This window comes from Xiphias gladius, chromosome 18, assembly GCF_016859285.1.
Source record: "Xiphias gladius isolate SHS-SW01 ecotype Sanya breed wild chromosome 18, ASM1685928v1, whole genome shotgun sequence".
NCBI lineage: Eukaryota > Metazoa > Chordata > Actinopteri > Istiophoriformes > Xiphiidae > Xiphias > Xiphias gladius.
Window position 1 is genome coordinate 23,477,210 of NC_053417.1, and position 23,203 is coordinate 23,500,412.

The following is a 23,203-nucleotide window of genomic DNA, read 5'->3' on the forward strand; positions in this document are numbered from 1 at the left end:
GATTCTAAACAATATATTCACCTCCGTTTTGTCCCTGACAGGAGCCTGTGACCTCAATTTTGCATACCAAGGCTTTTAAGTAATGAGAAAATTGTCTGTGATAGAAATATTCATAATAAAAATAACTGAAAATAAAGTCACGTTGGGTAATGAGTCTTTGTCTCTTAGTGACCACATGCCTAAAAATCTGGAAACCACTCCAACAGAGCAGAACCGAGGTAAAGATTTGACCCCACGACTCGACTGATTTGTCAGTCAAAATTTACAGGTCGAAACTGTCAAACTGTCATCTTTTTTATTTCCTTTCTCCACTGTTTTGTTTTTTTCTTTTTTTAAATTCTTTTTTTTTTTTTTGCGTAAGTCAGCACGTCGTACAGAAGCTGTTGAGGTTAACAGGTCAGTGGATTTAGCAGCGATTCACCTATGGACGCTCCAAATTTCCCATGAAACAGAAAATGGGCTCGGAGAGGGTTATCATTGAGAAATGACTCGATTCAGACGACCCCATCAAATCATGCCACTTGCACAGCATATTTTACATTTGTGTAAAAATAGAAACAAGGTACCGACACTAAATCACTGCTATTTAACTACTCATTTGTCCAAAAATCTGCACGAACGAGCCAATGTGGCGTTATGGTCACAGCTAATTCAACACCTCTTTGAACACTTCTGGTACTCCCCTGCGTACCAATGCAGATTGTTTTTTTTTTTTTTTTTCACATAGATCATCGCTTCCTGAGACGAATGGAGGTTGAGGTGGTAAAAGGAACTGAATGGGATGAATGGCTACAGATAACAGGGCACTAAGGTCAAAGTGAACCAAATGCATAAATAAACAACTTTCAGCCTGTGATATGTCCTGGCCCGTTCAAATACATTAACATGTGGGAATAAGTAAAGGTGCCATACCTACGGGACCCACTGTGCGCTGCGGTATCACTCGTGTACATTTGTGTCTTTGTATATGAAAGTCTGCCCAAATTTGTGTGACTGAGAGCGACAGGCTAGGCGAGGGTCTTGGCACAGTTTGGCACGGACTCAGTTCTGCTGCAGGATCAGGTTTTCCAGTTCGTCTGCCGAGCGGAGCAGGAAGGCCGCGGACTCCCGGTACCCCGCGATGAGCTGCCTCACCGCTGTGACCTCTGGAGGGCTGAGCTGGGCCGAAGCGCCGCCACCGCCACCTCCCTGACCGTGACTGTTGGAGCTGGAGGAGGAGGAGTTTGGGGCGACGGACTTCATGCTCAGATCTGTGGGACCTGTGGACACAGCCGTGACGGATTTATGTTAAAATATAAAACTACGTGAGAACTAAATACCCTGAAACTTGCAGAAAAGAATCTTGCCCATCTAGTATTTCAGAGATGCAGAACCGTCCAAGAGGAGCTCAGTATCTTGAAAAAAGATTGAGATTCCTGTAGACTGATTTTGCAATTATGACACTCATTAAACAATTCAAATTTTTAAAAATTTTTCAATTGTCAGTTCATCCAAATTGATCTGATTGTGGCTCTAGAGGAAAGGTCAGGGGATCCCTTCATATATTAGGATTCAATATCTGAGCACCATCGATATCTGAGCAAAATTTCATGGCAGTCCATCCAGCAGTTGTTGAGGCATTCTGCTCAAAACCTGAGATGTCAGCCTCATGGTGGTGCTAGAGGAAAGGTCGGGGGATCATCAAAGTCTTTAGGGACTCATCCGCTGGGAACCATGAATAAAACTGTGTGGAAATCCACCCAATTGTTCCTGAGATTTTTCAGCCTGGACCAGAGTGTTGGACCGACCAACATGTTGCCATTTCCATCGCTAGAGCCCTTCCACTAGTGTTGCTAAAAATGACTCAACAACTACTTTTTGTAGAAAGAAAAATCCCAGTCTTTTTTTTTTTTGTAATACTGAATAAAATCACAATGAACAGCTTTCCCTGGAAATACTTTGTACTGAAAAGACTGTCTCTCAAAACTGTTGACACTGTGTCCTGTGGATTATCCAGAGTAGCAGGGACATTATTATTTATTCAAAGACACGTTGCTTTTAATTTATTTAAATGAAACTTTTCATTGCTGTGAGCAACACAAGAAAAAGAAATTCACCTCCAATTCATAAAGTGGAGATAGAAATCTTAAAGATGGATATCTCAGAAGACAAACACACACACACACACACTGAACAAATAAAAACTGGTATCAGGCCGTATACCTCCACTGGCAAACAGGAAAATACGTGTTTTGGTAATTTGTGCAAACACAGCATAACCATGTCTTTCTAAGCCACGTTATCTGGTCGAGCTGGTCTGATAAAAGCTCCTCACCATTGGTTTGTGCCGCACCAGAGTTCTGCTGGTTGCTGCCGACCGTCCCATATCCTCGCAGGTTGTAGTTGAGGCCTCCATTGGTGTAGAGCTGGTCCTGGGCAAAAGCTGCGCTGGAAATAGAGAACGCTGACGGGGCAACAGGGGCCGGGTCCCTCGGGTTGGGCTTGTCACCGGAAGCTGGCTCATCCTACGAGAAATTAAGCGTTTTCAGTTTGGGCAGAATATTGTAGTTTATGCCGTGCAGTTTGGCGTTAATGATGCATAGCCATTCTAGCACATTCCCAAATCCCTTCTGGGCAGATTCACCAACACCAACTGCCAAGACATTTACCGTCACTTGGTAGACATCGAGTCGCATCCTCTTGGCAGCATTTCGGGTTTCACTCTCGCAGGCAGCGGCGAGGATGTTCTCAGCCATGGCGGAGGTGAGGTGAGGAGGTGTTGGTCGTATCTGGCAGCAGGGGTCAGCGAGATTTTTGCACATTACGAATGTGAAACAATGGATTTCTTTGAGATTCATGAGTGTATGTTGGATTCATACAGACAATGTTTTGGCAGGGGGCACTTTGTACCTCAAAACCGCCTTTTTTCATGCGGCGACAGGATTTGAGGTAGGTGCGGATGCGCTTGCGGGAGCGCTCCTGGAACTCCGGAAACTGGCGGCTACAGGACTCGATGATGGCCTGGATCTTCTCCTTGGGCTGTTTGGAGATGGGCACCATGCGATCCAGATTCTCATCCACGAACAGACGCACAAACATCTGACAGAGACAGAGAAAGAGGGGGAGGGGAAAGAGAGGATGTAGAGCAGAAAAATGGAGTGGGGGTGCAGGGGGGATAGAGAGGGGTGTGAGAGTTGAAAACAAAAGAGAGGGAAGGGAAGGCAGGGGATGGGGGAGTACCAGAGGTAGAGAGGAGGAGAAGAGAGGATAAAGAGGGAGGGGGAGGTGATGAGAACGGGAGCGATAAAAATTGAGTCATTGCTCATATGCAGGACAATATCTCTAGTCCTCGCTTATTCACTCATATTTGCATTTTTGCAACTCTCCTGTTCTACTGGTTTCCATTAGACTCAGAAATGCACAGATAGTGGTTTTCACAGAATAAATAGTGAATGTTGAATACTTGTACACTACACGGAGTTTGGATATGAGAATTTTTTTCTTATCTTTAATATTTGAAAGTATAATATCTGCACATACTAGCAATGGATATAACTCAACAACAGGGCTGGCAGACATTCAACAGCACTCCAGAGCCACAAATAAGAATAGCGCTGTGTTGTATTCACTGTTTATGAATTTAATATGAATCTACTACACAGTTAGATAGGTTACTTACATTGAAGGCTTTGAGTCTCTCAGGGTCCATACCCTCAGCATCATTGATCTTGTCACTGTCGTCGTGGTCGTCATGATCGTCGTCGTCGTCGTCAATAATCTGTGCCCGACCAGGGGTCAAGTCCTCTGCGCTCATGCTCAGTTCGGTTTTCACAGAGTCATAGCTTCCTGAGCTGTAAGGAGGGGACTGCAGGGACACAGAAACAAACAAAAATATCATTATTATAGATCAAACAGGCACGCAAGCTGTTTTGCTTAAAGACGCAGTTACATGAGAACGAAGATGATCCATATATCGGAGATCAACAATAATCAAATCAAGTTCCTGTGCTCACCTTGTTGGTGTACTCCGTTTTGACGGGGTACTTCCTGTTGGGGTCCGCGGGGTAGGAGTTTGGTGGCGAGCTCCCCACGGGTAGCAGTCTGTCGCTCAGGTTGACCAGCTGCTGATCCTCCGAGGAGGACGAGGAAGAGGTGGTGCTGAAGTCCAGGGGAGCGCTCAGACCGTTCTCCGTCACCTCCCCATAAGGGGCCCCGCCATCTGCGGGGTTCCCACCCACAGCCAGCACGTCCGGGGCGGTCAGGGCCGGCAGCCCGTTGGCGCTGCCGCTCTCCGAGGAGTCATCATCTGGTGGAGGGGAGGGAAAAGGAGGACAGGGTAGAGACGCAGATACACAGATGAGCCGTGCGGAGGTTTGTCATCAGCACCATGTAGCATTAATGTGGGTTTGTTTACTACAATAGGCTCTATTTCTGTCTTGGGTAACGACAGAGTGGGTCTGTTACCACAGGGGGAGGGAACTTTCTGCCTCGCGTTGTGCTTTCTGGAACTGTTGAGGAAGTGGGAATCGGGGTCAACTGTCGAGATAAATAAAAGTTTGAGTAAAAGGGGGGAACCTCAGGAGTTTTAACGGCGAAGAGAGAAAGAAAGGAGGATGAGGAGGGACCGGTGGGGGAAGGGAGCCTCCACTCCCTGGTGTGTGCAAATTACAGCTTTTTAACCCAGTTTATGTCCATGTACTGATTTCACATGACGATTTCTACATGCCGTGTCGTGTGCCCACCTCTGTTCACTGGAACAGAGTAATTCTCCTTTCAATGGTTTGCCCCATTTTCAGTCTCTTCTGCTGTGGTGTCTAATCTGTGAAGGTTAATATCGGCCTTTGTCCTACTTCCCTAAGCCCTGTACCCTGAGAGAGAGGGGTGCACAATGGATTGGGGCTGCGGAGGTGTCCTACCCCCTGTAAGAGTGGATTTATTTGGATTAGTCCACTAAGAACAAAGCAAGCTGTTTCCTGCACAACAACATTATGTACCCTTCCTATTTTCATGAGTCTACCTTCAAATTAAAGATGTAAAAAAAACTAAAAAGACCAAAAACAACACAAATTTACATCCAGAGTTTTGCCGCGGTAAAAGATATCTGCGCAGCTGCAGTGAGTGATGTCTTACCATCCTCCTCTTTAATGGTGGCTGTTGGGTTGCTGACTCGCTCTCCGTTTGGTGGACTGGGCTCAGGCACTGGGGGCTGCTCAGCTGCGACCCATGTGGGCTCAGCGCTGTTCATGTCCTCGCTGCTCACCGAACTGTCATCCTGAAGAGGGACAGCGGGGTTTGAGGGAGACGGTTAGACAAGGATTGGAAGCTGAATGGGCAGAGGGAACGGCTGAGTATCAGGAGAAATATCATCACACTTTTTTTTTTTTTTTTTAAATCTTCTCACTTTTTCCATTTGTCCCTCAGAGATACAGACTTTCATCAAATCTCTTTGCCTCTTTTACTGTTAAAGGAGAGATTCCCATTTTAAAGTTCATCTCAAAACGATACCGACATGCCCTAGTGAATTGTTCCTGCTGTTCATAATGGATGCAAAAAGAAATCCCTTCTTTCAATGCATGTGATGGGGAGCAAAACAGCGGGGTAGAAATTCATTTTACAGTTAAAGGTTGAAGCTAATATGAGGATTCAGCCACTTGTGTTGGACAAATCGAGTGGGTGTCTTCAAAAAGGTTTAGTGTTTTTTAGGATGAAATTCCCACTTTGTGCTTCCACAGACAGTATTACCTTGTTGAGCTGCGGCTGAGGGAGGGTAACAAAAAAGTATCATATTAGCTCCATCTGAATTTAAGATTAAAGATTAGAATTAAGATTTAAGCTTTTATTTAGAGCAAAGGCAGTGGGTTTTGTCCCCCATCACTCACACTGAAAATTCTTTGGGTTCTGAGGACAGTATGGACAGAAAGGACCAGCTACTATTGATATTTTTTTATTTAACTCTTAATAAAACATGCTGAAGTCCAGCAGCAAAGGCATTGGAGGAAATGCAGGAGCATCCCTGTTAAGTAATACATTTCTTGGAGCACTGCTATTTTTAACTCTGTTACGTAGAGACCCTAAACGTGCTTGTTGTAGTGTAACACAAGTATGAGTAAACCACGGGGGTAAGGATTAGCAAGGGAGAGGAATCATAATCTCACAAACTATTCCACGGCTGCGCTGAACTTTGGCTTCAAACTCAATAAATGCTCTATCTACATAAAGCCGTGATCACATTTCAGACCAGTACTAAGCCTCACGGAGGCCAGTTTACTTTAAGCTAACGTGGATGGCGACTTCTCTTCGGCCTCCACGCAGCAAGCCGTCATGTGTCACCTGGCATCTCAGTCAGGGGAGGCAAGACCACGACCGTGCGATGGGAACAGAGCAGAATTACATCTCGTTCCTCCCCACACGAGGACACAAATAGGCCTAAACTCCTGGGAATATGCATCTGTCCCTCTGTAAGGGGTTTGAGGAGGACCAAAATGCTCAGTGACAGCTCTATTAGGTACCAAGTGAGCCATGTAGCATTTAAGAGAGAGAGAGAGACACACACAATGAAAAAGAGAGAGAGAGAGAGAGAGAGAGTCTCTAATTACACTTTTCTAAGTAGTTGGAAATGTAGCATCATTAATGTCTATGCTTTAGGAAAATAGATAATTGATTAAGTAGGGGGATCTACTTTTAAAACCGACACCTAGATCATTACACAACAGGGTTTACAAAGAATTGAGGCAAGGCATTCAGATATTACACAGATATTTTAAAATAGAGTAAAATAGAGTAAAATAAACTTTATTTTCTCGCCAATAAAGATAAATAAGCGTAACACGGTAAAAACCAAGAAACAACACAATAAATCTCTGGTTTGAGCTTTAATATTTTGGAGTTTTTTCACCTTGGGCCTTAGGAAATTCTTTTACACTATTTTCTGATAGTGTAAGTACTGAGGATCATTAGTTTTAGTCCTGTTAGAGCAGCGTTTGTACAACTTGGCCTGTATTCAAAGTAAATGACCATAACAAAGTTCGTAACAGTTAGGACGTCTGGTAAAAAAGGATAGAAAACAAATCTAACAAATTATTTCATCACCCCTTCCTTTTTTTTTTTGAACACAGTGATTGTAGTTTGATTCTCCACCAAAGGGAAAGTCAAGGTTGCAGTGTATTTTAACAATCACCAAAGTTCTACAAAACAACGTGCAAACAGAAGAATTTCGACTGCTGCAACAGACTAGATAAACATTCACAGATTTACTTCTGATCTGCTTTAGTCACCAGAACAAACTTGCTGTGTTTTTGAACCAAATGCTGCTTTGAACTGTAGAACGGTGCAGCGCAGATATGGAACAAATTGCTACAAGTCTCCAACAACACGGAAATAACCCCCACTGATGGTTAATTATTAAATCAATGGGTTTTTTCATTCTCGGGCTGCACACAGATGCGACCAACAGTCTGAGCATTTGTTAATTTCTACTCACCCGCAAATCACAACCTGGGTCATCGTTCCGGATAATCCTAATTATGCGTGAGTGAGGTCTACATTATCATCATCAAGTGTCGCTCCCTGCACTTCAGTGGCAGTGATTTCTGAGTGTTTCTGTCACAGCTACACATGGGAGTGGTCTCACACGTGACGTCACTCTGTACACAAGCTTTACTAATCCCCATTTCACGCTGATCTCCTCCTCCCAGCAGGGGGACAACTCTGATTGTTAGATATTGAATTAAAAGTTCAGGGTGAGGGATGTCGTCGTCGTCTGCCTGCGCAGAGCCGTCCTCCCTACGGCCTTAACGATGAGACTCAGAAGAAAAATAACCAGAGGACTTGTGCAGTACGTACAAACACAGTTATAGTGAATAAGGAGAGCTGAACAGTGGCAGGGTCTTCATCAGGACCTTTTGTGTCCATTCCCGAGCTTCACAAACATTTCAATGTCCACTTGCAGGAAGAGGCACTTACCCTTTCAGTTGCAGTCATGCACTGCAGCTTCATTTGTTTCAGGTAGGTGGCAGTGAGAGGCATGTTGTAATCAATGAGGTCCGGGACCAGTGAGGTTGGTCTGTCATTTTCTGGAAAAATAAATAAACAAATAAAGAAAAAACGCACCAGTTACCAAAAAAAAAAAAAAAAAAAAAGCCTGAAACACAAACACTTAGGAAGGCAGATGAATCAAGTTAGAACTAATCTTTGCTGAATCATGTCTATATTATCAAAAGCTGAGGAGGAGTGGGAGTAAAAAACTTGGAGGTACTTGCACTTTTCAGGTTAAGATTTTAAATACAAAACATGTGATCAATTTATAAAATTTATAAAATGTGACGCTTTATTGTAGCTTTAGTACCATCAATATAATCAATATAATAATATAACACTGACATGGGACATTATCAATGATGAGTACTTTTATTTTTTGTATTTCAAGTACAATTTGCTGCTCTTACTTTTATCTAAGTGATATTTCGAATGCAGGACTGTTACTTGTAACGGAGTGTATCTGGAGAATTGAGTAGTAAACGGAAATCCGTTTTAAATTTCTTTATTTAACTGTGATCATTTGAAGAACAATGCTCCTTTAAAAGCAATGTTGTGAAGCTGTCAGGTGGACTAAATATCGCAAAGACCTTTCCACTATACACTACAACACCACCACTGTGTCAACACACAAGCAACTCACATTAACAAAAAAAATGAAAAAACTGAGGCAACAGGTATATATTGCAATTCCATTGAGACTGTATTAAACTGTACAGGTTTTATTATTTTCCACTCTCTCTGCACCGGGGTTTTCAAAGTCTGACACTCTATGAACACAACTGTTCCACCCCCTCGCCTCCAACATTTAATTAGCACCATTAGAATTATGCCAAATTAGCTATTAGCAATTCCCATTTGCCGATATCCATCGATGTGTACACGGCCATCACTGGATTACTTCGATACTCAAGAAAATTTAAAAAAATCAAAGATTCTCAAGCGAGCTCTGCACATATGAGACGCGTCTTTTTTCTATGATTTGTAAGCAGATTTGTGGGTGCTTATTCGTGATGACCATCAGGGATAACGGTATCCTCGGAAAGTGTAAGTCAGGCCAAATCAAAAAATGTGTCTTTCATGTCTGAGTGTTCAGGTTTGAAGGAGTTATGTCCCAGAGAAGGAGCGCAACTTTTGACGCAAATTGCGAGCCCAATCCGTAGGCCACACAGCAACTAACTTCCTGCCTTTTGTTTTTTTAGAGGACCGGCACGCACCTGTCCGTCATGCTCTGGCTCACAGTTTGAAGACCTCTGCTCCACGCATAACCACAAAGGTCAGAACAGAACAAAGATTAGAATTTAAAAACTGGAAAGCGCACCAGCACATACGGCACCAACACAGTTCAATTTAGTGGCTTTCTTTCGTCACCGAATCCATCTGTAAAGAAGTTCTGCACGGTCTCCGCCAATCACCAAAAAAAACAAGTTCTCCGAGCCATGCAGAAATGCTGCAATATCCTGCAAAAGGTTGAAATCCAAGCAATAGCCTCTACTGTGTTCAAACAATGTGGTTGAGAGCTGGAAGCAGTCTCCCCACCGGCCACTAGAGGGACTCTGTGATCAGTTTAGTGGCTCTATACAATCCCAGAGATGTGGTCCTCTTGGGTCTTTGTTACATCATGTCATTGATTGATATATACAATATGATTTATTAATGACGGTTTGATTAAGAAAAAAGAAAACTCTTCAAAGTACAAACACCTAAGATCCCGTCAGCTCACTTTTAATGTCTGACAGGACAACGGAGAGCTCACCATGTCTGTCACTCAGATGCCAACCACAAACTGATTTCTATGGATTTCTGTGAATCTCGTGGTGAAGTTATTACAACAATGATGTCTGGCTGTTGTAGGAAAAGACTGATTGGTTTATAACTTATCAGCACGCATTTCAGCATACAGTAGTAATTAACCCCTTTCCTTGTCAGTGTGAAAGGACCTGGGCACTATCCGCTCTTAAAGGTTGATCTCAAAAATAGCATATCAGTTAATGATGTCTCCAGAATGAGGGAGCTACCCACAGGTCAGATGTGTGCCATTACCTTTGAACTCCGCAGTGCTGGGGTTGATGTGCATCCTCTTCTGACACTCTCCACAGCTCATTAGGAACCGAGTCACCGCCTCTCTGGGCAAGAAGGCGTAGGTCTCTGCTATCTGTGCCGGGCGAATGGGCAGAGGAGACTGGGTTACGGCAAATAAACGGCTAAGGCTGTGCCTGAACTCAAAAATGCGTGCAGGTGTTTCGGTTTTTTTTATTGTACCATGCACGTGTGAAAGTTTGGGGTCAGTGGTTATGTGCTATCTCGATGTGGCATGACGAGGAATCCTCCCTTTAGCAGCGGCTCTTGTTTTTGGATGGCCTAAATCCAGCTCCACCCCTCTACATGTTTCTGCTTTGATATCTTGAAACACAAGTGGTGTTCATCTTTTCCATTTTCATTTCTCATCCTGCTCTCTCAGGTGCAGTCGACTCATATCTGCACCTCTTTCTTTCTCTCTCTCTCTCTCATGCTCAGCCTTCCCTCTCTGTTTGTCTCCACTGCTATGCCACCCTCCCCTCCTCACCCCCTCTGGCGTTTCCCTGTAAAATGCGACCTTCACGTGACCATGGAGAGGCAGCAGGGGTGCCCACCGCCCCCACTGGCCCACCACCACCACCGACAACTGCTACCACAAGAGCTCCCCATCCCCTTTGCCCCCCCCCATCTCCACCCTCACCCCTCATTGCCCCTTGAGGCAGCTGAGATGGAAAGGCCACCCAGAGGAGCGTGCACCTCCCAGAAGGCCACAGTGACAGTTCCATATTATGCCCTGCCCCAATGATGCTGCCTCCTCAAAAGGGTACACTCTATGAGACGTGACAGGACCTCTCTACAGGGCAGGAGGAATTGGCTCTATGATTTTTTATTTATTTATTTATTTTTTCAATTCTGGGTTAGGGGAGAGGAAAGGAGGGGTACCAAAGTCTTGCTAAACCCCCCAACACTGCCCCCAACATAGATGCACCCTTAAAGCTGCACACAAAGCCCCTCGTTTTGTCAGGACACCACACCCCGACCCGAGACAACACCTCGGTTTGCAACATAAAACTAACAGACTGTCTTTGCTCCAGAAACATCAATAATGTGACACAGAAAATAAATCTATGGTTTGAGAACCACGAGTACTTTGTTTTCCTGGTAAAGCGGGTTGATTGTTCCCTTGGTAAGTCCTGATGCTAAAAATTATACATTAGGTTGGAAGAGCTAATATGTAAAGCCTACTGTCTTTCCCAGACTCTCTGGGTGTTAAATATGCCTTTAGTCGGGCAAGCTTCCAAGCTTGGGACCCCTAAAGGAGTAATGACCTGTTTTCAAATAAAATGATCCTACTGGGATTTTTTTTAAACCCCGTGAAGGGGAGAGGTTGTCAGCACACTGAAATTTGCAAGCTCCCAGAACAATTCCTTAACTGACGCAAGGTCTTGGCCAGGGAAATACTCGTGTGAACAAAAGCAGACTACTCTATGCATACAGGCCAACAAATGACAGCTCCACTTACAGTATGGAGATCCCATAATATATGATATCTCTAGTTATTAGGGTCTATCCTCTTGGGACCATGAACGTCTGTACAAAATTGCAGGGTAAACAGTTGTTTTTGTTGATATTTCAGTGGTGGACCGAACAACAGACCATCTGACAATGGATCTCTAGTGCCACGTGCCAGCGTAAAATGTGTTCACGTACATGTCCTTGTGGGCCTCTTTGGGACATGAGGTGTGTTTTTATTTGCATAGAAAAAAAATACTTTGCAATAATGGGTGTTGTCATGTGATATAATTGCAGGTGCAGGTTGGTCCCCCCTTTTGGTGCAGAGTAATATATTAATATTATTTCATTAATATATCGGATGGATTCCCATGAAATTGTATACAGACATTCACGGTCCCCAGATGATGACCTGCTAAACATCAGCACGTTAGCACTGACAATGTGAACATGTTGGCAGGCGGATGTTAGCATTTAGCTTGAAGCACCGCTGTGCAGCCTCACAGAGCAGCTAGCATGGCTGTAGAGACTCTTAGTCTGGTATGTCTGTGTAAATGGTGTAGCCTGCTTTTTATTCACGTTTCTGTTTTTCTGACCAAGAAAAAAGCTTCCGGGAGCTTTGTGTGCAGCCCTCTCTGCGCACTATCCACCGTCTTTGCTTTGCCACTTATTCACCCCTGGCAGCAGCACTGCTTGTGTTGTAGATATGGACAGAGAGGCAGAGACAAGAGGGAACAAAATATGTTTACTGTTGACATCCTCAAAATCAACAAGGAGCAATGCTTGTAAAAATAAGCCGCAACCTGCCAAGAAGCTGGTTGTATTTACTCACCGCTTTGTAGGTCTTCTTTTGGCCTGCATGTTTGGGTGCTCTGCCAGGGTCGGCACCCATCTCCACATGCATGGCATAGATGATGTCGAAGAAGTCTTCAACAACGGCTACACGCTTCAGGGAGGAGTTGTCTTGGGTCGAATTCCCATCTGAACACTGAGACACAGATAGAGACTGGAGTTAGGTTTCATTTCCCACCTCGGGCTCACAGAGGTGACGTGTGTGTATCATCTACAGGAGAATGTGTGATATTATGTCTGCAAATGCAGATTCCTGCATCCATGTGTGGCGAGCAGGATCTTTGAGGCGAATGAGTCATGGGTCATGTGGTTACAGAGAGTCAAACACGCTGCACAAGGTGTCCTCACCAGAACAAAAAAACAACAACAACAACAAAAAAAACTGCCTTGTTCTGTCCAGCCCGCCTCCTGCAGTCCTTAAATTTCTCCATTAGGTGGAGAAGTCTTGGCTGGGTCGGCAACCATCACCTCATCTCTGCCATGTTTAAAAATAACACCACCAACACTGTACAAGGCCAACAGTCCCTCCTACCACCACCTCTGGCAGCCACCCTGCCTCCTGTACTGCTGACCCTGTCGCCATAGAAACTACCGCTGATTCCTCTCGGGCAGGTGTGCTGGGCAAAGGGTCACGTGACACACCATAGAAGTGGGATCGCCAGGACAACAGCCTCCATCCACGACACCACATGGGGTTTTCCTCTCCTTTCTACGTCCATCTTTTTCTCCAAGTAGCTCTTTCATACCCTCATTCCCTGCTTACAAAACAGTCAGAACTTTGCATTTTCCACTAGATCTTATCATTATATTCCTGCACCTGCTGATATTTTAAACATAAAGTGCCCCAGCGAGCATAAAATGAAACAAATGGATTTGGGCTTTTAATTAGGTTTTTTTTTTTTTTTCCAGTTTCAGAGTCCACCTCCTCCAAGCAGATATGAGACATGCTCTGACATTTTCTGGGGATTGGGTTCTAGGTGGGGAGTGATCTTTTCTTGTTTTAGTGAGAGGAGGGTCCCGAGTTCAAAAAGTTGTCCCCCCGGCATTGAGGAATCACACTTTTTCCCCCTCCTCTCCTTGACATTTCTGCACAGTTCCCGGGATATGACATTTCATTTTCTCATTTTCCCCCAACTGCGTCCTCTCTCCTGCCTCCATGTCTTCATCCCCCGTCCTCCATCCCATCTTTCTTTCCTTCTTTCTTTTCCTTCGTTCTTTCTTTCTTTCTTTCTTTCTTTCTCCCCCCCCCCCCCTTCTTTCTCCTTGCTCCTGCTCTCCCAAGTGCGAGGTAATGATCGTTGCCATGGCAACTAAAACCAGCTCACAGAGCGGGTTTGTTTTAATCCGGCCCTCTCCCTCTCTCCCTCCCTCTCTCCCTCTTTCTCTCTCTAGCCACTCTCCCCTGTCAGCATGGGGTAAATGTAATGATAATAAATGAAATAATAGTGATCCTCCACCTCATCATCGCAGCTGTAATCTATCGCACTTGGAGGTATCATCATCATTCCCCCAGTGACATCACCGCCACCGCTTCAGCCGCCGCTGCTGCTGCTTGGGACAATGGTGTCAGGTCCATTCACACTGGATTTAGATAATCTCATACAACTGTGGGGTGTGCAGTGCACCCACACCGCTGCTGCATCCTCGACTGAGTTCCACCCCAACAAAATATCCGACATACACACCGGATATTCTGCTGGGAATGTTTTCTCTGACCTGGAATCCGACAACATAAAAAATGAAACGCATACATATTATTGCAATCCAAGCTCGGCTAATTCTGCTAAAACAAATATCTGCAATATATTTGAGTAGGTCTGCGACTTTTTTTTTCACATTATTCTACATTATTTTCTCGATTAACTGATTAATTGTTAGGTCAATAAAATGACAGAAAAGGTCTGGTCAAGTCAATTTTATTTTTATAGCCCATTATCACGAATCACAAATTTGCATCTGGGTGCTTTACAACCTGTACAGCTCTACAACACCCTCTGTCCTTAGACTCTTGACTCGGATAAGGTAAAACTCCCCCCCCAAAAAAACCTTTATTTAAATGGAAAGACATGCATTTGATGTCATGTGCCCAGAATAGCGTTAGTACGTATATACATAGTATATTATATAGTAGCAGTCCATTAGTAGATTAACATATGAACATAGTGTTTATTTACCGTGTGGATAATCAAGGTAGAAACATTGTAGGTGAACTGTAGATAGAGATGTCCGTCACAGTTTCTTAAAGCCAGAGGTGACGTCCCCAAATGTCTCGTTTTGTCCGGCCAAAAGTCCAAAAACGAAATGATATTCCATTTATATTGTGATATGAACCAGAGAAGAACAGCGAATCAAGTAGGGAATTTTCGGCATATTTGCTCTAAAAACGACTCAATTGATTAATCAATTATTAAAATAGTTGCAGATATGAATACACCAATTTGAATACATCATCTTGGGATTATAGCAAGCACCTTTTACCATTTTCTGACCCTTTATAGACAAAGCAATTAACTGATGATGAAAATAATTGTTAGTTGCAGGCCTACTACTACTACTACTACTACTCCTCAAGTTAAGAGCCCGCGGCCAAGACTGCGTTTCTTCCACAAGCCATCACATCAGTCCTTCTGCCTGAAGGCCCTTCTCGGGCTCCCCTGCACCGTCAAGCTCTTTAGTTTCCAGACACAAACCAACAGGGAGTTAAACATTCACCTCTAAACACAACGTGCCGTGTATTTGTGCGTGCATGTGTGTTTAAGTACAGTACATAAGGGCAAATCTTGTAGCTGAAGCATCTCAGAGGAGAACAGCTGTTGAATAGCGCTGCAGATATTTGGTCTCATCAGCAGCATGCAGTTTTAAAGAGCAAAGGAGACATGTCAGCATCCCTAATCGCCAACAACACTGCAAAATTCTCACCCTCCTTCTTCTCCTTTCCTCCTTCCCTCTATCTTCCTAATCCTTTAGGACTTTGCTCTCCCTAGCCACTGTACAACCAGCCCCCATCCCCTCTGCGCGCTCTCCCTGTCCCGCACCAAACCGCTCTGTTGCTAGGAGACTGGAGGGGTTGAGTTGACTGCCCCCACCCCCGCTGGCAGTCACACATACACACACACACACACACACACACACACACACACTAGAGTCGCTGAGGGGAGAGAGGAGCAGTCCTGCACACAGGCAGGTCAGGAGGAGGAGGAGGAGGAGGAGGTGGTGGTGGAGGAGGAGGAGATGGAGGGGTTGGGGTGGGGGTTCACGGGAAGCAGCTGGGTCACAAAGACAGGCCAGCAAAGATAGAGGAGATGCATCCCACAACAAATTAGCTCCATGGGTGAATGGATAAACATGAGTGTGACAAGCAAAAATCTAAAAAGCATACATTTAGCATTGCTCTTAACTTTTCAAGTCAAGCCAAGGTGAAACATAAACATGATGATGGTGTTTTATTTTGTAAGGTGACTGCACAGTAAGTAGCTTAAGTTATGGCAGCAATGATGTGTGCTCAGGTACTTTCCCTTTGTGTGTGTGTGTGTGTGTGTGTGTGTGTGTGTGTGTGTGTGTGTGTGTGTGTGTGTGTGTGTGTGTGTGTGTGTGTGTGGGCGCGCGCACCAAGATGGCTGTGTCAACAGTACTCATGACTCAGATTATCTCACTGCAGATGTGACAACAGGTCATCTTTTAAAGCCCCATCTTCCCTCTGTAAATCTATCAACTGGCTAATGGACACATAAATGGGACAATCTGTGTGTGTGTGTGTGTGTGTGTGTGTGTGTGTGTGTGTGTGTGTGTGTGTGTGTACCTGGGGGAAGACAGTACAAGATAAAGGTTCATACTACGAACAAAAAAAAAAAATGGCATAAAAGAAACTATTACCTGCAGAATGCCCAGTTTTTTTTAAATTTAAAAGCCACCCCCTTCCATTTATTTTCTTTTCTCTTCTCTGCCTCAATTGATAAAGCCCCATCATTAAATCCACATTAGTTGCACCAAGCTCTACCCCTCTGTCCGACATCCGTTTGTGTGTGTGTGTGTGTGTGTGTGTGTGTGTGTGTGTGTGTGCGCGCTCACGTGCATGTCTGTGTCTGTGTCTGTGTGTGTGTGCGCACACACACACGCGCGCGCACGTGCATCTCTCTCCGCTGCTCCCATGATGAACATTATTTGATAGAGTGTGTGACATCCCCAATATCCCACCAAGCCGGAGACACAGACAGTCCCACTGGCCCTGCAGACTGGCACTGTTGACGTTCCAGTCACTGACTCAAAACGGTATGTAAATGACTCGCACATACATCATCATGTCCCAGAGTCCATTTCATCATTTTCAGGCTATTATCATACTGTCCCAGTTTGTTAAATGTTGGCCTTGCAAAGGTATTAAAAATGACAGTAGCGGTGTGGTAGGAAGATTATTCTATCTTAAAGACTCTGTCTGTGTGTCTGTGTCTGTGTCTGTGCGTGTGCGTGTGCGTGGCGCAGAACTCAGACTATCTCCCACACAGGGGGGGAGGCCCCCAGGCCAGTTAAAAATGGTGTTAATTTCTCCTCCTATGGGAAAGCAAAGAACGGTCTCTCCATGGCAACAGAGAGGGTGCTGAAGGGAGGAAACACAGAGCATGCGATCAGCGACCCCCTCTTTGTACAAGCACACATACACGCACAAACTACCACATATGTGCAATATGGATTTCGTCCCCCATTTACAGTAAGTCATAGTAACATATTAAAATCTGATAATAATACATATTGACATAAACTCATTTATTTATGAACCTCAGTTTGACTCTCGTTTAACAAAGAAGTGCTCTGCACCCTGAAAGCGTCACAGCTCCACCTTTAAGCGTTCCGAAAAAAAGAAGGAAAACCGAGTCAATCACCATCACGCATGATCAGGTAATTTCTCAGGTGCTCCGATGACGAATGTGCCAAGAACAACCAGATGATTCTCGTTTGGGGCGGTGATCATTTCGCCGATCGAGCCCATGAGCGTGAGCCCATGCGATGCCCCCAATAAGCGCCGCCATAGAGAGACAGACGAAACAAAAAACGCCGGGCAAAGGCACTGGAGATTTGCTATGCAGAAATAGCAATAATGCAAATGCTGTTGAATAATAGGGCCAGTATTCTTTTGACTCTGTGGCCCTTCCACAAAAGAGGGGGTCTCAGGGGAAATGTGGACTAATTAATCAGATAATAATGATGATGTTCCTCTTCCCAGTTGACAGTGAGGCAAAAAAACATTTAGGACCCATTTTCCAAGACACAGACTAGAAATAGTGGTTTCTGATTACTAATCGAAGAGAGGACGTCCCGAGACAGAGCTTTATTTTTTAAATTCATAGCATTATTTAGGCCTCTATCATAAAAAGCTCTGTCTGTGGCAGTAATGCTTAATTTTATCCTGTCTTGTCACTTTAAGGCTTCAACTACTAATTATTTTCATTATCGATTAATCTGCCAATTGTTTTCCATCTTAATCGATTAACCCTTTTGAGAACGAAATGTCAGAAAATACTGAGAGACGCCCAATATAACCTCCCAGACCCAAAGGTGTACTCTTTAAAATTCTTATGTTATCTGATCACCAGTCCCAAACCAGCGAAATCCTCACAACTGAGACGCTGGAACAAAAAATGTTTATCTCAGGGATTGACAAAATGGCTGAAACAATTGCAACGACTAGTCGATTAATTGATTTGCTGATCAGAAAATAATCTGAAACTATTTTGATAATTGTTTCAGGTCTTTTTTTTAATGCTTAATTTATCTGGCTCTAGCGTCTCAAAATGTACATATTTGCTGGTGTCCTTAGTTTTCTGTGATAGTAAAATGAAAATATCTGGGCTTTGGACCGTTGGTCGGGCAACACACAACGCAACCGAAGAAACCTTGAGTTTTCAGAAACTGTGAAGGACATTCTCGCTGTAGTTGAAGCCCCAGTCTCCAGTTAATTTTTTTTAATCAACTAATCGATTCAGCTTTGGGACACTTGTCTGAAAGTGGTTTTCGACTAATCATACAAGTTAAGATATAAAGGTTTTACACAAGCTGATGTTGATTGGATTCATAATTTTTTGACAGCACTCCCTGCAAGCATGATATGAGCACACGCAAACATCATGCAAAGTGTTTCTGAACTGTTACATGTATGTATAGATATACACACACACACATTTGTACATACATATATATATATATATATATATATACATATATATACATATATATATACATACATACATATACATACATATATACGTATGTGTGTGTCTGTATGTGAGAGCATGTCCAACAAAACCTAGTTGTGAGAGATGAACGGAGGTATTTACAGATTTCAGTTGGCATGGCAACTAAAAGCAACATCTCTCAGTATTTTTGAAATACATTTTAAAATTTTCAGTACAATGCTTGTGTCAGCCGAAAGGAAACGCAAAGGCCATTAAAGCATGTCTTTTGAAACGGGCTGCACTCTGACTGCTTTCGTCTCGTGCATTGCTTGTGCTCATGTAGTGTGCAATTCTGTGTTGCATCTCTGTGTCTGTTTCTGGTCCTATTCCCCTCCTCCTCTGTAGCGTCCTCTAATCAGGACATAATGAGAGCTAAACGAGGTTGCATCTCCACACTGAGGGCTGCTGGATTCTTGGAGCACTGGGAGGGCTCTGAGTTGTGCAGAAAGAGGGCGAGACAACATGGGCAGGAGGACAGAGATGGACAGAGAACACAGAAAGAAAATCATTCTGTGTCCGGCTTGAAAAGAGGCATCTACACTGAGACTGTGCTACTGTGCCCTGTCTTTCTGTCCCGCCACACACTGAAGCCTCCTTGTATGCTTCACTGACACATAGAAGAGACCTTCTCTGTCTAAACATCAGCCACCATCCATCCCTACCCCCACCCAGCCTGCCCCCATACAGAAACTTGGCACACCCTGGGAGCAGCTGCAGCGGGGGCTTCCAATGCTCAAGCTCCAGAGACACGCCCCCGGCCCTGCAGCCGTACGAGGAGGCAGTGACCATTGTGTGTGCGTGTGTGAGTGTGTGTGTGTGCGTCTTTGTACGTCTGCCTGTGTGTGTGTGTGTGTGTGTGTGTGTCACCAGCCCAGGACTGCCAGTTTATAAAGCCCATGAACGCAAGCTGAATCAAAAATCATGCTCTCTAGTACAGTCACCTGCATATAAATTGGTTGATTTGTGGCATCTGACTCATCATTAGGAGCAGCTTGTGTTGGCTGATGTTTTGTTTGTTGTTTAAATTTCCCAAGTGGAGCTGAGTCAAGGGGAGGTTTCCCCCTGCCTTATGATATTGGCTGCAAAGCATGTGCGGTCCTCTTCCAATAAACAGCGAGCTACACTTCTTCAGCAAGACTTCGCCCTTTCTCGGCCTCTCCGGCCGCGCTCAACCTGGCCACAGAGAATTATTTCACCCCGGCAGTTGTCAGGTGGGCCTCACGGAGCGATCAGACTGACCTGAACAATGTTGTATGGATAAACACACTCAGTTGGCAGTTTGTGAGACACACCAAACCGCTGCGGTCCAATACAACACTCCTGCAGTAAATCCTCCCTCCGTGAAGGTTATAATGTTCAGTTTGCGTTGAAACTGTGTTAAACAGGCGCTGATTCCACTTCACGGTCATTCTGGATGCTGCAGTTTGCGGAGCCGTTGAGTTGTATTGTGTTTTATGGACAGGTGGTTCTATTATTTTTCTCCACTCGCTTTTTATATCAAATAACAGAAACACCTGTCTGCATAATGCCATACAGTTCAACAACACCGCAAACTACATCCTGCTAAATGGTCATATCTTTGTACCAGCACCTCTCTAAATCATTTTCAATAAAAACTGAACATTATAACCTTCTAGAAGGGAGGGTTATATTGCAGCACTGTAGTGTTAGGCTGCATTATTTGTAGCTAGGTGTAACCTTCTTAATAATTTCAGAGTGTATATTGGACAACAGGACGTCTATGAATTTATATCATGAAGAAATGACAGGAACCGCGGAGAAGAGCTCCTCTCAAACACATTTCAGGCACCATCTGCACCTGCAGACACACGTCACACCTGCCCTCTTGCCCAGAAGGAAACATGATATTGAGGAGAGATTAGAGGACTTTTGTAAAGGCATTTGGACTAAATCTAAATCACACTTTCACACAGGTAAAACACCTGTGGAGGGCTCAGCGCCATTCAACTGAAATCAAAGGATTCAGTGTCTAATCGGTACCAATATCCCCTTTAGTTTGTCAACAGAAAACGTGTTTCTGCTCTTTGTGGTCCAGAGAGACTCTGTCCCAGCAGGGCTCGTCTGTGTGTGTGTGTGTGTGTGTGTGTGTGTGTGTGTGTGTGTGTGTGTGGGGGGGGGGGTACCATTCCCCGAGGGCGCTTATTTAAAATGGTGGTTGTCTCCTTGCTGGCACAGCAGGCCCTAACGCCATACACAGACACGGACGCGCTCGCACGCGCGCACGCACCGACGGCCGCTGGGGCAGTGGCTGACAGTTCGTCGTCTACGTGTTTATCTGCTGTTACAAAAGAACAATGTGTGGTTTAACCCTCAACGCACCTGCAGCCTCGGTCGTGCGCAGCCGGACGCATGCTGACAGGACCGCTGAGTATCAGCCGATCATCCGGAGACACGTAGAAGTGAAGTCTGAGCGCTAACTCTGGGCGTATGTCGGTATCAGTCCCGGACAGACCCTTTTGTTTCCGCCACAGCCCCTCACGTGGTCTCCAATTACACACAGCTGCCACCTTCTATCAAATGCAGAGAGGATTTTTCTTTTTTTCTTTAATTGATTACATAATTTGAATTTGTTTCTCTTGCAAAGGCAGCCTCCAACGGGCTCGTGGAGCTTAATGTCGGACCGTACACAATAGGCGAAAATGCAGCAGAGACAGACTATCCTGGACTGCACAGGTGTTGCCAGAGCAACGAGTGCCCGCGATCCGCATCCTGCCCAGGACAATGAAAAGTGGGGTGCAAACACTCAGACCGACTGCCACGCAGTGATATTTGAGTATTTTCGGAAGCCCCCCTCTGCTCCCCCGAAGGCAGACAAAACAAAACGTTACCGACGCACGGACACGGTCCGTTTTACTCGGTTTAGATGGGACGGTCAGGGCGCGTGTCCCTTCGATGAATCGCCGACGATCGAACCTACCGAGCTTCCCAGCAGAGAGGTGGATCTGACATCCCCTAAGTTGGCGTTAATAGCCCGCGGTCCCCTCCGGAGGAACACCGGACTACCCTGACATACCCGACCCACAAACATGCCGTTGCATTCCAAGCGCGCGCTCGCGCTCGCGCACACACACACACACGCACACACACAAATACACACCATATCACCAAACCGGGCTACGCGAGACCTGAACGGCACGGTTCAAACAAAATTGTTGTCAGCAGTCAATTATCTGGTGCTTTGCACCCGGCAGCGTGCCGCTGACAGGACTTCAGCCTCACTGGCGAGATGGCTATGCATGATAGCCTACCTTTTACAATTGCGATTGCCAGGAGGCACCGGCGTTGCTATGGCAGCAAGGGATGAGAGTAGGGCTGTTCTGGTTGGGATGTGGACAAAGTGAAGCTTTATCGGGGACGACGAGGGCGAGCCGGGACGATAAAACACCATAAGTTGTCGTTTTATTCATGTGACAGGTGCATGTGTGCAGCCTGAAATAATGACAACTTACAGCAGGCAACGGGACATCTCGTGCGCGTGTGCACGCACGTCCTCCCTCTCTCTCTCTCTTACACACACACACAAACACACACACACACACACACGCGCGCGGGGGACACACACGCGCGCGCACACACACACACACACACACACACGCACACGCACACACTTTACCGTTGACTTGACCGGGACATATAGGACGGGTTTCCCAGGAGCTCCTTTCTTGTTGTGCTCTCCCAAAACGTTGGTCCCGACCTGAAATCCCTTTGACTTCACCCAGAATTTGAATTTGGCGTTGATGTGGCTGTTGTCGACATAAACGCCATCCGACTCGTCGCTCTGCAACAGTGTCTGCATGATTTTGTTATATTTTCGCCGGGTGACGGTCTTTGTTTTGCCGGAGTCTCCGTAAGTCCGGAGACACCAGTCCTGAAATTCACTGAACATCTCCGCCTCCAACACGACCGGACTCCGGCTCCTTTTGGGCGCATCCACGCACGCCTTTTTCGTTGCCATCGCTCCCCCTCTCCCCTCTCTCTCTCTCTCTCTCTGTCTGAACCTGTTCAAACAGCCCAGGCTAATAAAGAAAAGACTTGAACGGGTCGATTTTCCTCCTCTGGTCCCCGCTGTCCCGCGTCCAGGAGGCTCGGATCAGGCTTCGGGACGCTAGCTCCCTGTGGTTTCCCAGTAAAAGTGACCCGGACAGCAGCACACCTGTTTGCAGAGGAGCAGTGCTGTCCCGAACCGCAGCGGTGAAAAATGTCACTTCCTCACATCATCCGCTGAGGAGCAGAGAGGGGGGCTGTCCTATGCTGAGCGGGTATCTCCCACCTGTGCGTAAAACCCTCTTCACTGAAGGGTAGGCTGTGAAAAAAAAAAGGAAAGAAAAAAAAAACCCACAGTCCTCGCTAAACAACAAAGAACACAGACAAAAGCGTGGAAACAAACGTCGCTCTCAGTTCCTATCGACCTACTTTCTAACAGCCAACACTATTTTCGGATGCGGGTGGCTCAACCCTTAAAAAAAAAAAAAAAAAAGAAAGAAAAAAAAGCGCAAAGATGCTCGCAATGTGCTCCTGTACGGCCACATATCCGCTCAACATGCGCCACCTGGGATTCT

At 45.3% G+C, this 23,203-nt stretch overlaps 1 protein-coding gene across 1 annotated transcript; it reads right to left on the reverse strand.

The window, feature by feature from the left end:
* Window positions 1-1,041: 1,041 nt before the first annotated feature.
* nol4la (nucleolar protein 4-like a) lies at window positions 1,042-22,599 on the reverse strand. The gene is made up of 11 exons (XM_040153349.1): window positions 22,258-22,599; window positions 12,377-12,532; window positions 10,057-10,168; window positions 7,942-8,051; window positions 5,110-5,251; window positions 3,993-4,285; window positions 3,659-3,844; window positions 2,890-3,078; window positions 2,649-2,768; window positions 2,315-2,504; window positions 1,042-1,259 (listed from the first exon to the last, which is right to left on the reverse strand). Exons 1-11 carry the CDS (start codon window positions 22,597-22,599, stop codon window positions 1,042-1,044), a joined length of 2,058 nt encoding a protein of 685 aa, XP_040009283.1.
* Window positions 22,600-23,203: the final 604 nt, after the last annotated feature.

Excerpts from the sequence above, each read along its gene's own strand:
- nol4la (XM_040153349.1), bottom strand. The coding sequence starts at position 22,599 with ATGGCAACGAAAAAGGCGTGCGTGGATGCGCCCAAAAGGAGCCGGAGT. Across the intron at positions 8,052-10,056 it reads CAGCACTGCGGAGTTCAAAG|AAAATGACAGACCAACCTCA; the intron begins GTAATGGCACAC and ends TTATTTTTCCAG. Across the intron at positions 2,505-2,648 it reads TCGATGTCTACCAAGTGACG|GATGAGCCAGCTTCCGGTGA; the intron begins GTAAATGTCTTG and ends AATTTCTCGTAG.